Raw genomic sequence first — 15,140 nt, 5'->3', positions numbered from 1 at the left:
TTCCACCATGTTTCCGTGATAGCTACTGCATTGTAGTTATTCCGATGCACAATAGATTCTAGTTCCTCCTGCTTATTGCCCAATGCTGCATGCATTGGTGTAGACACACTTCAGTCGGACTAAAGACCCTGCCACCTTTTCACAGGGAGAAGTCCTAATTTCTGCCAAGCCATTTTCAGGGACTTCCATGGTTACTAACCCATCAGTGACCCTTGCACCTTGGTTGCTGCATAGAACTCCATCCCCTACCTCCACTGGGACGGTGCTCTGAAGAGTCTCACTAGCACACCGTCCCACACCTGTTAGTGCTCCACCCCCAGGCTCATCTCTAGTGAGTTGTGGTTTAACCCCTTTCCCCCCTCCCCCTTTCAAATCTAGTTTAAAGCCCTGTCTGTGAGCCCTGCTAACTCTTGTCTCAGGAACCTATTCCCCTTTTGAGATTGACATGCCCCATCTTTTGTCACCAAAGCTGGTGAAGTGTAAACTGATCCATGATTAAAAAACCCAAAGTCCTGCCTGTGGCACCAGTCTCTGAGCCAGGCATTGATCTGTTGGCTCTTTCTGTTTATTGCCTCAGATCTCCCTGCAATTGGTGGGATAGAGGAGAACGCTATCTGTGCTCCAGATCCCTTAACCAGTTGTCCCAAGCCCTTGAAATCCCTTTTCATTGCTCTCAAACTAACTGTTGTCAATTGTTTGCTCTGAAACTCTTCATTTCTCTGACAAAATGTCTATGTAAGTGTTAATGTTAAAACATCAACACAAATAGCAAGCTGTAGGAGTTGTGATGATGTTAGGTCCCCACCGCACTGGATTGGAAACAGCAGTTGGAAACAGTGACATTCTTCCTACCATCTTTTAACAGTAATATCTGCATGCTTCCTTTGCACGTAAGCTCAGGTTTGTTTGCTTTAGAGGTCTGTACAGAAGCTGGGGGAGAAGATTCTCTCCTCCAATGAGCCCAAGAAGGATACCATGATCGCTGAATCATTCCTCTATCTTTAGTCATTATCGTATTGGGGACCAGAAAGACAAACAGCATAAGCAAGCATACTGCCACTGCCCAATCTCTTAGAGGAGAATGTGTGAAAACCTGAAACCTTCTCTCGGGATGTTTATGTCCTGTACACACATATACCAATTGTCTTTTAAGGCAATAAAATCTGGTACCTTCCACTCCACATCACCATTGAATATTTCACTTTTAGCTATGTCCACTCTATTCCAGGCCACTGCCAGCTTCAGTTCATCGAGATATTCCTGAGCCTCCTGGCTGTGACTTTTACAGGCTGGCAAAAATAGGAAATGCAAATAAACTCAGTACTCTACAGTTGTTGTGTTTAATTTAATATAGTATTGGCATTTTGATTTGTGAGACAAGCTCTCCTTCAGCTGTCACAGATCTGTGGGTTGCTTAACCAGGAACAATTAAAAGCATTTTTTTTACTAACTTAAGAAGTATTGAAAAAACGCTAATTTTCGCTAGCAGAATTCTCTGTTAAAACATTAAGTTTAAATGCCTGTAGGATTTTAAGAGAAATGCTGGCCTGCAGAAGGTGAGGAACAGGACTGGCTATTGTCTTTTGTCTTGTTTCAGTAAGCATATTAGGAATAGAATGGCTTTTTTTCCCATACTAAATTTAGGATAACATAAACAATCAAGTTAATACAAACTGAAATGGGTGGCAGGACAAGTAATATCTTCTTTCAGAAGATATAGTGAAGATTTCTCATAGGAGAAATGGTTGTTTCTGGAACTAAGGCAATTCAGGTCGACGTGCATTTTTGTGGGGTTTTTTTTTTAGTTGTTGGGTTTTTTGGTGTGGTTTTTTTGGAGGATTTTTGGTTTGGTTTTTGGTGTTTGGTTTTTTTTATTGGCTTGTAACTGGAATAACTGCTCCAGCATATTTCAGTACTTCTAGAATGTCTACAACTAAGAGAAGCAAGTGCTGAAATAAAGGAGCAATAAAAATAATACTGTATAATAGCATGAGATTAAAAAGCAAACACTAGTTTACAGCAAGGTTACAAGAGCCACAGTTAATTTGTCAAAAAGCAAGCGCAAGAACTTTCCATCAGAAGTTAAATCTGATCCAACAGCAAACTGAACTTGCTTTGAACAAGAATGAAATACATTTATGGCATAGAAGTAGTCAAACAAGGCAAGTATTACACCATGCTGTGTTTATTGGTCTTACCTTTTACTAAAGCTTTTAAAATTACTGTGTCTAGTTCTTCTGAACCATCTTGCTCAAAGTTGTGCAGAGTTAGAAGATGTTCGTGTGAAATAATGTTCTGAATCTATTGGGAGTTGAAATAAAAATAATTTTATGTGTTGTTCTACTGTTATATATTAATGCCTAGGAGCCCAGTGGAGATCACTCTTACAGTATTTCCCAATAACTTCTGTTCTAATTGTAAAGCTAAAGTTTGGCAAGAAGAAAAACACTATTAGTGTCCCATATATAAATAAGTCTCAAGGCAAGAAGGGATTTGCTGCCTTTTCCAAAATCACCTAGCAGGGTAGGAGGAACAGAACCTGCATTTCCTGAGAACCAGAGCAGTGCTTTAATTAAAATATCTTTATCTCACACTCTTATTTGACTCATAGTCATGCTGTGGCCAGCATACTACTACTTTTATTTTACCTTTTCCTGCTTTGACATTTAAGTTTTGCTCTCAGAATTGTTTATTTAAAAGCATAGTCTCTAAATCATCTTTGAGTAAAAGTCATCAAATATTGATATATACAGTACTCTTTCCTTCTGCTTCTCTATTGAGTTTTCTTTCTCACAGTGCAGCTGCGCTGAGACTTTGTGAGCATCTGGCAATATTGCTTCTAGATGCCCTTCCATCCCCTTGTGTTAGTGATCTACCAAAGTTCTCCTTAATGGAATTATTATGTGGAACTTTTAAAACTAAGGGATTATAACAGGGACTGCAAAGAATAAGTAGTGGGTCAGGCCAAGTGGACTTGGTGTGTCTCAGAGGCACACAGTGTTCTTCAGTCTTCACATAAAGACAGTGTCAAAGTGGTTTTTTGTTTCTTAAACGCTCATGTGTAGTGCTTTAAGTCCAGCAGGTGTGCCTCAAGACAAAGAGTAAGGATATCTGCAAATCTGTTTTGTCTTTTTTTCTTTTTAAGGACACACATAACTGACAATAGAAAAGATAATTTCTAAACACCTTTTCTGTTTAATGTATTCATGCTTATCCACAATTAGTTTTCCATTTAACAGCTGTAGATCATGAATTATGTCTCTTCTGTCACAGCTGCACAAGCTCCACAGTTGTGGAATATAAATAGTGCTTCAGGTCCTCCAGAAGGACCGGGGAGTTCCTACGTGATGGCTGTCACTTGAGGAAATAATTGCTGAAGGATAGAGCCTGAAGCGTTCAGCTGAATCACTAGGACAGAGTAGTTTGTATGCTCACTGAGCATGTGATTTTCATGTTATATTCTATGACACTGGTGTTAGAACACTGGAGTACCCAAAACCTCTGGGCAGCTTCTTGTCAAGCCTGTACTGAATGGATTACCAAAGCTAGAAATGGCAGGAGAGAGCTTGTGAATGAGATGCATGTAATTATCAAATATATGAGCTCACCGTTGCTGTCCATTGGAGAATGTCCTTCCACAAGAAGCTTTCTGCAGGGAATTTCTCCTTAAATTGTTTTTCAACAGCTTCTGGCATGATAAACTGAGGGTCATTCATGAATGCAGCTAAGATGTCAGCTGTACCTCCAGACCCTGCTAAGATAAGCCAGGGAGCAGAATTTTCCAAACCGCTGCAAATTCTCTGTAGTTTAAAAAGTACATTTTTAGAATTCATATATGAAAAGAAAATGTTATACAAAAGAAAGATTTCTTGTAAACTAGGAATAAATGTGTACCTAAACCAGATTCACTATGGAGTCAGTCCAGAGTCCTCTAAGCTGTTAGGATTTTTCTGATTCTGTAGCAGGTTGCCCATGTACAGGCCCCTAACTATACTTCTTTTCATGACACATCTGCTGAGTAGCTAAGCAACCTGATTTGGACAAACAATGCATAAAACTTCTTTATCCCTGACTTTTTTTTTCTTCTCCCCTGCAGTTTGTGTTTCAGCATAGTCAAGTGCAAGAGGAGCGCTAAATTCTCAGCAGGCTCTTCTGGCTGATAAACCTGGTGATATGTCTGAAAATTAGGCATTTGCCTGTGTGAATACAACATTGGGGCCACAGGAAAAAAAAACCAACACTGAAGCATAGCAACCACAAGATTTAAAGGCTGATAATTCTATCACTTGTGCAACTGGAATGAGTCAGGCAGGTGGGGACTCATGGGAGAGGAGACCTGAGGCCATGGCATCATAATTGCAATAATGACTATTTGCTGCCAATCTATTTCTTAACTTGAAGTTATGCAAGAAGTTTCTGAGACTCTAAGCATCTCACTATTGATTTACTTGTTTCATTGGGGTTTTTTCAAGTTTAATTTGGTTTTGTTTTTTTTTTATCCTTGGTGTATATTATCCAATTTGTATTTAAGAAACGGATATTCTAAAAAAGTGCAAGCGGTTATCCATTCCTAGCACATATGAAAATTCAGGACAACTCCAGACAGTCACCTTTGCTTTCCAAGTCACTTTGTTCTCTCAGACTTTGAAAACAGGTTTTATGGGTTGTGATATTTGATTTTTCAACACTTGAGATAAAGAAAACGCTGTTATATTTAGCTTCTAGAAGGAAAGCTCAAGACGTGATATAATCCTAGTTTAAACAGTGAGATTTCTAATACCAGTGTGTATTTTAGTCCAGCTGACAAAGATATGACAAGATACAGTGGCTGGAAACCAAAACTAGAAAACATCACCAGAAGTGAGTCCGTATTCTGGAAGAGGCTACCAGCTTGTGTGGCAGAGTCTTATCACTTGGAAACTTTAAATTGTGGTTAAATGTCTCCCTAAAGGTACTGTAGGGTATTCCTTCTAATCTGAGAGTATTATTAAAAAAAAGCCACAAAGTAGCAAAATAAAATGCCAGTAAAAGCAGAATAGAAATTGAAGAGTATCTCCTAGCTGACTGGTTCCTTGAGTTGTTAAACTACTTAGAAAAGATCAAAACTGACCCTCTGCTGAAGAAGACAGGGATTGTTAGCAGACAACTCTCCAGTCTTCTGTCATACAATGTATTTTTGGCCAGTGGAACTGGGACATTATAGTTTTAAATGGTGTATCTAGCAAACCTGGTCTTGTACTTCTAAGCCCTGTGACAGAGGCAGTTGTCTCACTGTTGCTGGAGAGCACTGAATGATTAACCTCTTTTTTTTTGTATGTGATCTCAAGTAATAGCGCAGTATTTCTATTTCACTAGATTTGGAGCTGGCTTCTCTGGGCTTGTTTTTGTTTTGGCTTCCTTCTTCCCACTGTACGGACTGGCAGTGGAGGATTTAATGATCAGCTGGCACCTATTCAAAAGGAAATATTTCTCCCAAACAAATACTGGCAAATTTAATATTAACAGAATTCAGTTCTTAATGGTGTATAGATATGAATTTTGAATTCATGTAACGCCCAATACATGTGCTTGTCATCCAGCCAAATTTTATATTAATTACTTAGCATCAGTTAATTTATTTTTCTAAAGTTGCAAACAGCTTCTTACCTCAAGTGTGCCTGGTCCTCCATTTACCAGTAAGCAAAGTACAGGGATCTCAATGCTACCCGTTCCTGTGAAATAAATGGTTTAATTTTTAAAGATTTAACAGCTTTCACAAAACAATTGTGTTTCTGCTGACCCCTTAAAAATACTTCTCCTGTTATGAGCTGTTTTGGTCCCTACCAGAACATGAGCCTGCAGAACACAGGCAATAGCAGAAGCAAGTGGCAAAGGAAGAGAGTAACTGTGTGCCCTAGCAGATGGGGCCTAGTCTAAAATTCAGGATGAAGGCATCTTTGCCTCTCATGTCCTGTGTGATCCCTAGCAAGCAGTTCCATCTCTCCTCACCTCAGTTCACCTCAGCTGCCAAAGATGGATACTGGCACTTCTGTATGTCATAGCACTGTTGACTTTAAGTTATTTATTTACTGCAAGGTGGTCAGATATTGGAGTAATGGAGCTGTGTTATGGTGCAAGGCAAGATTGTTAGGTTTTCAGAGGGGCAGCTACCATTATTTATATTGAGATACAGTTAGAAGTGAAAAGCTGTCTGTTTGTCCCAGGTGTTACACGTACCTAGCATGTGCAGGAAGGATATCCTGGAGAAAAGCTTGATAAAAGGAAAATTTAAGAACTTGAAGAGGCTGACTATGTAGACCAGATAGGGTGAGAAGAGTCAGATATGAGTTGACAGGAACCATGTACTCTTTATTACTCAGCTTAAAGTGTCATTCAGCAGAGTCTAATGCAGTGATTATTAGTAACATAATATTACACATTTAACATACATATTAAATACTTATGTCACGGCAGCAGAGGAAGAAACAATGTAGGCTTCCCTGTCCTTAGGCATCCTCCCACAGGGACCCATTTATTTCTGGTTTATACAGTAGATGCTGAACTCTGTAATCCAAAGGTGGCCTAAAAGAGCTCCATCAGAACAGTAGCATAATGAGGTGCATGGCTCTTTCTGTTGGAAGATCAAAGGCATTTGGGTCAAACAATTTTTTGATGTTTCCCTTTGTAGGTCTCCCAGAGCCATGTACAAATCACCACTTACTACTTCTTGGATCTGCTGTGGGATGACTACAGAGAAAGGGCAGAACTGAGCTGTAGCCAGGGCATGATTGGAAAGTAACTTCATTTGTTTTAGTGAATGGCATGGCATTGCCATACCTCTATAACATGAAGTTCTAGCTTGAAATGTTACTTCTGTAACTACAGGTTCCTCAAGACACGTTTATGGCTTCAAATGTGCTTCATTTATCATAGATTTAGATAAAATTTAGCCAGAGGAGAGGCCTTGGCAGGGAATCTGACTTTAGACTGGGACAGTGGGAAGTCCTTAATTGCAAAGATTTTTCAGCACATTAAAAATTTCCTCTGAATGACTTCTGGGTATTATATTTAAATAGGGAAATTCTACATGACCTTATTAAAGTGTTTTACTTCAGTAAATTCACATAGCTTTGTTCAGCTTGAATGTAAAGGAACTTAAATGAACAACACTGGTTTTGTTTATAGAAGATATCACTAAATTCAGTATGTTCCAGTGAAATATTTGTCAAATGAATCAGCATTTTTTGATAGAAAGTGGTTCCATTGGGATTTGTTTAAGCAGATTTGATTTGCAAGCAGAAAGACGTTACTTTCTAACTCTCAGCACTCAGCCTGCCATTACAGTCCAACCGTGGTCTTTCCTATCTGAGCCAGCAGATAAACATTCTTCAGGTGCTTTTATGCCCTCGGGTACATCTGTGCAGCCATACTTTGGCCTATGCAATTAAATATTCCACTGACGTATACAAGTGTGAATAAGTGAGCTCTCCCTTCTGTTTCAGCTGTGTTAGCACTGTAGGTAATACAGTAACAAAGGAAAGGTAAAAGTAATCGTATTAGCAGTACAACTGGATTCTTTCCACAAATAGCAGTAGGAGGCCTGCCCAATACTCAGTTCTCATTATAAACAAAGGTCACATAGATTTAGATGACCATTAGAAGCCGTGTTGTTTACCCAGGATAAGATTTTATTCTGAAATAAATATGGCTTAAAGTATTTCAAAGGGCTGTGGAACAAGTCGTTTCTTCCAATGTGGGAGCAATTCAAGAACAAGCAATGCAAGAGGGGATGCAAGTATACAACAGTGAACATCCATCTCGGAGCTGCTGGTTAAGGCATTTAAAGCAGGATTTATTTTTCATTCATTGTGTTTTAAGGCAGTTTGAGCTATGCTTTGAAGATCAGCTTTGAGCTATGTTTAAAGAGATTTGATAGAAGTCAGTATTTTTGGTTCAAAGAGAAGCTTTCTCAACTTCAGAAGTCACTTTAGTTCTGCCTCTTACATAATGACAAATGTGTTTACTTGATCTTGCCTATGTAGATGTTTGTCCAATTGGAGAACTGGGCTTGCCTTTGATAAGGCCAGGGCCCCACAAGTTTCACTAATACCAGTATTATTCAAGTTAGCAAGCCTGTACGGAGTCTACTTACCACCATATCCAGTACGCTGTTCTGATATATGCTTTTCCAAGGTGAGACGTAGCTTAGTGGTTCCATCTGGCTCATCTGGTGTTATGTGATCCACCAAAATAAAATGGGAATGGTTATGGTCCAGGGAATACAGTGGGCCTTGGATATTATCATCTGATTGGTAATGTACAAGACTTTCATTCTGGAGAGAAGAGGAGAGAAGTTAGTGTTCTCTACAAAGTACAGTCTGTGTTTTTATGCGCTTCATCTCCATTTTTGTGTTGTCTGTGTCATGACACAGCACACCACCTTTGAGACAATTGAACAGACTCTTTGGAGGATGGAGAAGGAGAATGCGTTGGTTCTGAAAGGTGCCAGTTTTGACAGGACTGAAAGCTGAAGTCCCGCTAAGTTTCCCTCTTGGGCTCTGCAAAATACAGTGATCTCAGTCGTCATCTCTGGAACCTAGGCATTTATTCAGAGGTTTTGGAAATGCTTGCTGGACAAATGGAAAGGCACCATGAGACCTGATAATTGTGGATGGAGCTGTAGTGTCTTGGAAGGCTAAAGGTTTAGCTGGTAAAAATGGAGGCAAACCTATTCATTTCAGTAGCTTTTTGTCCGTGTTTAGCCCAGCAGATAAGTTAGGCTGCTGTATGTCTGTGTCAATTTAAATGCAGCTTTATTTAATAGGCAGGGTTATATACTGTCTAATGACTATTCTCGGATTGGAAACTGCATTCTAAAAAAATGACTGACAGACTTTAGAAAGGGCAATCTTCTTATCTTTTATTTTGGGTTAAGGGTGTTATATCTTGAAATAATTTATTATTGTTATTTTACATAAAATCACTGTCTGGGTAAAACAGAACCACTGTTACAGTTATTTGTTCTAAGGATTGCACTACATCTAGTCTTCCATACACATTTTCAAGCTCCCCTTCTTTAATAAATCTTTCTTTCCCACTGTTGCACGTCCACTTTGATACATCATTCCTAGCTGCAAGCCAGCCTGTAAATGCCTGGTTATTCTTCTTTTTCATCTTCATAATCACTGCCCTGTTGCAAGTAAGCCAGATTAAAGCAATTGTTTAAAATATACATTGCTTTTTTTCATGCCTCTTTTCCAACTTCTGCAGCCTTTGAGTCGATGAACAGAACTCCAACTGTCAGCTTGGCTATTGTGCATTACTCCTCCAACTAATTTCGTGGACACAATCAGGTGTTAAAGCATTTCCAGACATAGCTGTGTAACTATGCAAGTAACGTAGCTGTCATTAAGGTATGGCAGAAATTTATGTTCTGGTTGTTAAGAGTCAGATCTTATGTGGAGCCTTTCTTCACCCCAGCTTTTAAGAGCGGGTGCCCAGGTCAATCCTGGGGGAAGTCCAACCCAGGGGTTGTCCAGGCTCTTCTCCACAGCCAAGGCTAAGGTTGATGTTGGAGAGGCAGTGAACTTATCAACAGGGTCTCATAGCAGCACTACTAATGCATAAATATATTAAGTAACCCAGAGGACAAGTTGCTTCGTGCTGCACGTAGAAGAGTTGAGCACACTACATAGCGTGCTCCTAAGCGGCCTTCTGAAATTAGACTGCATACAGTAAAACTGGAAAAATCTCCTTCAGAGCAAGATGAAAAAGGCTATAATCAGACAGGTCTTTCCCTGTCAGCAGCTCCGGGAAGCATAGGAACACTGAGAGCTGTTCAGGGGGAAAAAGCAGTAAATTAGTATGTCCTTTACATACAGCAAGTGCCACAATTTTCTTTTACTTCTCTCTGTCTCTCATTTGTTGGGGAAAGCTTCTTGACACAATTAATTTGCATTCAAATTTGTTTTGACAGAGGATGTGCCTATGTTCTGCTGCCATTTAATGTGAAGCTTACTCACCAAGGATCTGGTTTCTGATTAGGACCCGGAGGCACAACAACCATTTGAAAAAGACCCTTTGGGATTTTCCTATTTATTCTCTGAAAATGTGGAAGTGATCTTTCAATGATGTTTAAAGCATACCATTAACGCAGAAGAGATGGGAGGGATCCACTGAATTCAGGCCTTGTTTCTCTCCTTGCTAGTGTGGATTGTTAGCTCTATTTTATACAACAAGCTACTTGTGTTAGTGCCAAGTATAAAGAGAACTGGGTTTAGATCGACATCCCTGTCTATAGTCCCTTTGTCTTAAAGTTACTGACTAAAATCCAGAATGTCTTTGGGTGGAAGCAGTGCCAGAAGTCATAGAGTCAGGAATGGTCTACACGAAATATTCCTTGACAAAGAACTCAGGCTTTACTTAAGCAGGAAAATCTAATGCAATAAAAAGACCAATGCACTTGTTCTGTAATTGCTGGTTGGGAAAGAGCCAAATGCATTTTGATCATTTATCCTGGGAGGGAGGCAAAGCAACTAGTTTGCACTTGCCAAAGCAACTTTCCTGAACAAAATTCATAAACACAATGAACCAAATTCTTTCCTCTGAGGTCCTTTCGGACCAGTTGAGCCAAACAAGTAAGTTTTAAAGTCTTTCATCTACAGAGTCCCACCTAGTAGAGCATACAAGTAGCTGTCTTTGACAAAAAGGATGGAAAAAGGGGAAGCCCAATGACAGTGAATTGCTGATGGGGTGCGGCAGTCTCCCAGCTGCTGACTGGTACTCGCTAGCCTATCTCAGACAAGACCTAGGTGCAGGTTCAGAGGGCCGTGTTTGTCATTTGTTTCATAGCTTCTGCTGGAAAGTAAAATAGCATAGAAGAGCAGTCATTCGTTGTCATGACACGCCTACTTCATTGTGATAAAATTCTGCTTAGGACAGACTGTATATCCAGTGACAAGAAGTTCATGTCAGAATTTTCTTTTCTCCACCTCCAGGTCAGTTCAGCATCAACTTGTCTTGACTGTTTTGTTGGGTGAGCTTTTCTACTTGTGGGCTTCTTTTGGTTTGTGTCCCCCATCCTGCTCAAAGAACTTGGATTGCTTTGATCTGAATAGTGAGGTCCCTAGAGCTCCCAGTAACTAGATGAAATCCTGCATGGCTAGCATTAAATGTTTATGCCTTGTGTTTCATACTAGAAAATGTACTTTTTGTACTACGTGTGTAATAGCTTGAAGTGCTTCTGCAGTAAAAGGACAAAAGAAAAAAACCATTTAAGTTACCTTATGCCAGATTTTTTCCCCGACGTTCATCCTTACTCTGGTCACCGAGCTAACGTCTAATGCTGCCACCTGCTGGACATTTGTAGAATCGCTGTCACGTACACCGAGCGTGCAGGGCACAGCATCACGAGGGTCTAACTGTTCTTTCTGCTCTTTCTTTCTTTCTTCCCCCAAAACACACTTTAAACCCCACTTTTGTTTTTAAGTTAGATAGTCGTTGTTCTGCCTACCGCATCCAAGGTTTGCAAAGGTGCAGCTTACTTCTGAACATTTATTCACGAGTAAAATAAGCAAAAAATACCTTTGTGTTGTCCAGAATTTCTCTGTGCTGAATTTTTCTGAGGGAAGTTATTCCTATGGCAATCACTCTTACTTTGGATGAAGTACTAGCCAGTGCATGATCTCGGACTGCTTGCACCAAGTGTCTCGTTATTCCCACACGTAAAGCACTGGTAAAAATCCAGGCACCTGAAATTATTTTTTAAAAACAGGTAGATAATTTCTTTATAATTGAATATGTTTGTGTGTCAAGTAACGTTCCTTTCAGCACTGGATTTAAGTTTTCTTTAGATAGATAAACTGTGAACGGGTCTTGATGGACTGTAACTTTTAGAATTAAAATATATACAAAGTACGTAAGACATTAATAAGGAAAACAAGAAGAAATTATATATATGCATAAGCAAACGTGCTTCATGTATCATGTGATGCAATGGCGCTGTCCTTACTCTGATGCCAATATGTCCACCAAGAGTGGTATCTCCAGTCTAGAGTCACTTACTGTCTAAATATAAGCAGAAACATCACTGTACCCAGCAGATCTGATTGTTACATGAGGAAGAACAAAGGCACAGAGTGGAGGAAATCATTGGTTTGAACAGGGACTGAACAGGGACTCTTCTGGTAGCAGAAGAGCTTGGACATAACCTCCTTAATCAGTTTTTTCCTTTTTCTTGTTCTTGTGTGTGTTGGAGAGTAAGTATCTGGAGGTAGAGAAGTATCTATCTATGTGTGGTACAAAGTACCAAAAAGAGCTTCAGTATTTGGCTGTTTCATTACAAAAAGCAAAACTGTTACAGTCTTGTCTGGACCAGTGAAGCTAAACCAAGAGCTCACTGTGAAACGCTTACAGATATTTTCACTTTGTTTTGTAGATATTTTCATAAAACTACAAGGAAAACAATGTCATCTTAAATGAAAGGCACTTGCATGCATGGTCCCAGACACTGATTTGTTTACTTTTATTTTTAAATGCTTTTCACTACTCTTATCATTTATGTGAACAGCCAGGGAGGAAGCGAGCTGACTTACTTTGTGTTATACATTACCAAGGTCTTTTTGTTTAAACTTGAGTCTAATCATAGGCTGTTCCACTAACAAAGTCTGTTCACAGAATCACAGAATCACAGAATCTCAGGAGTTGGAAGGGACCTCGAAAGCTCATCCAGTCCAACCCCTGCCAGAGCAGGATCACCAGACCAGGTCACACAGGAACACGGCCAGGTTGGCCTTGAATGTGTCCAGAGAAGGAGACTCCACAACCTCTCTGGGCAGCCTGTTCAGTGCTCTGGCACCCTCACAGTAAAAAACTTTTTCCTCATGTTCAACTCTTAGATTTGAAGAAAATAATCTTCAATAAACCCCCAAATTATTGTAAAATGATTTTGACTGGTAGCTAAAAAGAGAGAATGCAGAAAACAAGAATTCTTATTTTTGACCTAAATTCACTCTTGTAGAAATGAAATTGCTATGCTCTCTTAAGAATTATTTTGCTATGGCACCAAAGAGGGACAATGTATTTGGGACCATCTTATGCTATCTTTCTGGTGTCATTTCTGAGAGAATAATATCAGGTAATTTTACACTTCAGGAATGGTTGCCTGGTGTAACTTGTTTTGAAATAACTTGTTTTTGCTATTTCTAATACAGTAACTTTTGTTTTCAAAGCTATTTCAATGCAGGTTGTGGGTTGCATTCGGCAAAGACTTGAACTTCAAAAACAGTCATGTGAGCAGGCCCATTGATGTCAAAAGATCATTGGATTCTAGGTGTGAGAATCCAGTAGGAATATAAATCCCTTGTTTAAAGCCTAAAGTACTAACCTGTGCTTTGAGCTGCCTTTATAAGTCCTTTTTTTAAGGTGTCCCGTAGCCAAGGCTTCATCTGGAAATTTTCTTCTTCCCCTACTAAAGATACAACCAAATTGGGAGCAGGTAGCTTCCATTTGTTGAGCATAACTTCAAATATGATTCCAGGATGAATGGTGCTCGGGACCTTAATAAACTTCAACACACAAAACAAAAAAACCCCACTGAATAAAAATGGGACAATAGCATAGAGTAGAGATATTGTTCGTGGTGAATGCAGAGGGAAAACGATAATCAACTTGGTTATTCAAGAAAAAAATTATTTGAGCAAGACCTGACAGAGAACTAAATACCAGGATGAATTTAGCAGGTATGTGTATTATTGTCACCTCACTAAATGGGTCAGTTCCATGGGTTAATTTTGTGTTGCAGACTGACATATTCTTTCCTTTAATGCTGCCATTCCTCTTGAACTGCCTTCAGTTCCATGGCAGTCTAGGAAAGCCAGCAAATTCAAGGTCAGACTTGATGGGGCTCTGAGCAACCTGATCTAGTTAAAGATGTCCTTCCCCTCTACAGGAGGGTTGGACTGGATGACCATTGAAGGTCACTTCCAACCCAACAAATTCTATGATTCTATTAAATTTCTCAGGCATTTCTTGTTTCTGCACTAGCTGAAATATTTACTTCATGTCTGTTTTTCAAGAACATGTTACATTAATCTATCACTTCTTCCTGTTCTGTATATATTTTGGCTTTGTGTTTTAGACTTTGTGACAAAACAAAACCTTAAGGCAGATTTCTGCTCCTAGGAACTTTTTATGCTCTAGCACTGATGTATGCAAGGGACTAGTGGATCTGTCCATGTACAGCCTTCCCTGCATATTAGCAGAACAAACAGAGAGAACTTTAAGAGCCTTTAAAAGGCTCAAAAGTATGTTTAAAATGTTGAAATCCATAGAGATTAATTTTTGGCAGAAAGAGGTTAAACCAGGGAAATGATAAAAAATGAAGGAAGCTACACACGACTGGTTGGTTGTTTTTTTTTAAAAAAAAGAAAAGGTGAACAAGTGTACTTGCTGCATGTAAGTGCAGGTCAAGTGATTGATTTCTCTATATTAATAGGCCTTATTTTAAATCACATTCACATTTGGGAAGGTATGGTCCCTACTTTGAATACAATGTATCACACTGACCCTCACTATTACAGTCTCTACATTTAATGCTAAGAAGTGACAGCTGAACAACAGCAGTGGTGTTAAAGGCCACTCTTCAGTGCTGTACCTTTCCACGTTTCTTCCCAGAAGCTGTGAAGTCTATTTCTCCTATACAATATGGCAGTTCTCTTTTGAAAGCTTCCTCTTTGTCACTGCTGAAGAGCTTGGTTTCAATTTCCTCCATTGAATCTGTAAGGTGATCACCAGTAGACCAAGATGTTCACTGAGATGACAGAAAATTGGAAAATGAGAAGCTGTTTAAACTGGAGAAGCCACAAAATCCATTAATTTACATCTAGCTGAGTTTTTAGTCAAATAATTTAAATTAATCTTTTACTATTATGCTCATATGGTTCCGCTGAAATTGGAGGTGTTTGTACCAAATATTGGATGATAAATACAGGAAGAGGAAAACTCCACACCAAAGCTATGTAACTTAAATTATATAGAAGGCATGAAGGAGTAAGGCTTTCTCATCTCTCATTTAGCATAGCTGAGTTGCAAGGTACAAGTTCCTGCGATCTGTCCAAAGTCATCTGAGGTGCCTTAGAGCCCGAAGGTGACCCTAATTCTAC

General features: G+C 39.4%; 1 protein-coding gene across 1 annotated transcript; it reads right to left on the bottom strand.

Moving 5' to 3' along the window:
• Nucleotides 1-1,170: 1,170 nt before the first annotated feature.
• LOC104540369 (transient receptor potential cation channel subfamily M member 5-like) lies at nt 1,171-14,749 on the bottom strand (the record flags this gene model as incomplete). The annotated part of the gene is made up of 8 exons (XM_010184167.1): nt 14,633-14,749; nt 13,364-13,544; nt 11,563-11,729; nt 8,132-8,312; nt 5,647-5,711; nt 3,609-3,800; nt 2,199-2,301; nt 1,171-1,289 (listed from the first exon to the last, which is right to left on the bottom strand). Coding segments are annotated over exons 1-8 (1,125 nt in total), but the record flags the coding sequence as incomplete, so codon positions are not given.
• Between the last annotated feature and the right edge of the window lie 391 nt (nt 14,750-15,140).

This window comes from Mesitornis unicolor, unplaced genomic scaffold (genome assembly GCF_000695765.1).
Source record: "Mesitornis unicolor isolate BGI_N332 unplaced genomic scaffold, ASM69576v1 scaffold11935, whole genome shotgun sequence".
NCBI classification, from domain to species: Eukaryota; Metazoa; Chordata; class Aves; order Mesitornithiformes; family Mesitornithidae; genus Mesitornis; species Mesitornis unicolor.
Note: the sequence above shows the minus strand (reverse complement) of the source record. Positions and strands in the feature narration are given on the sequence as shown.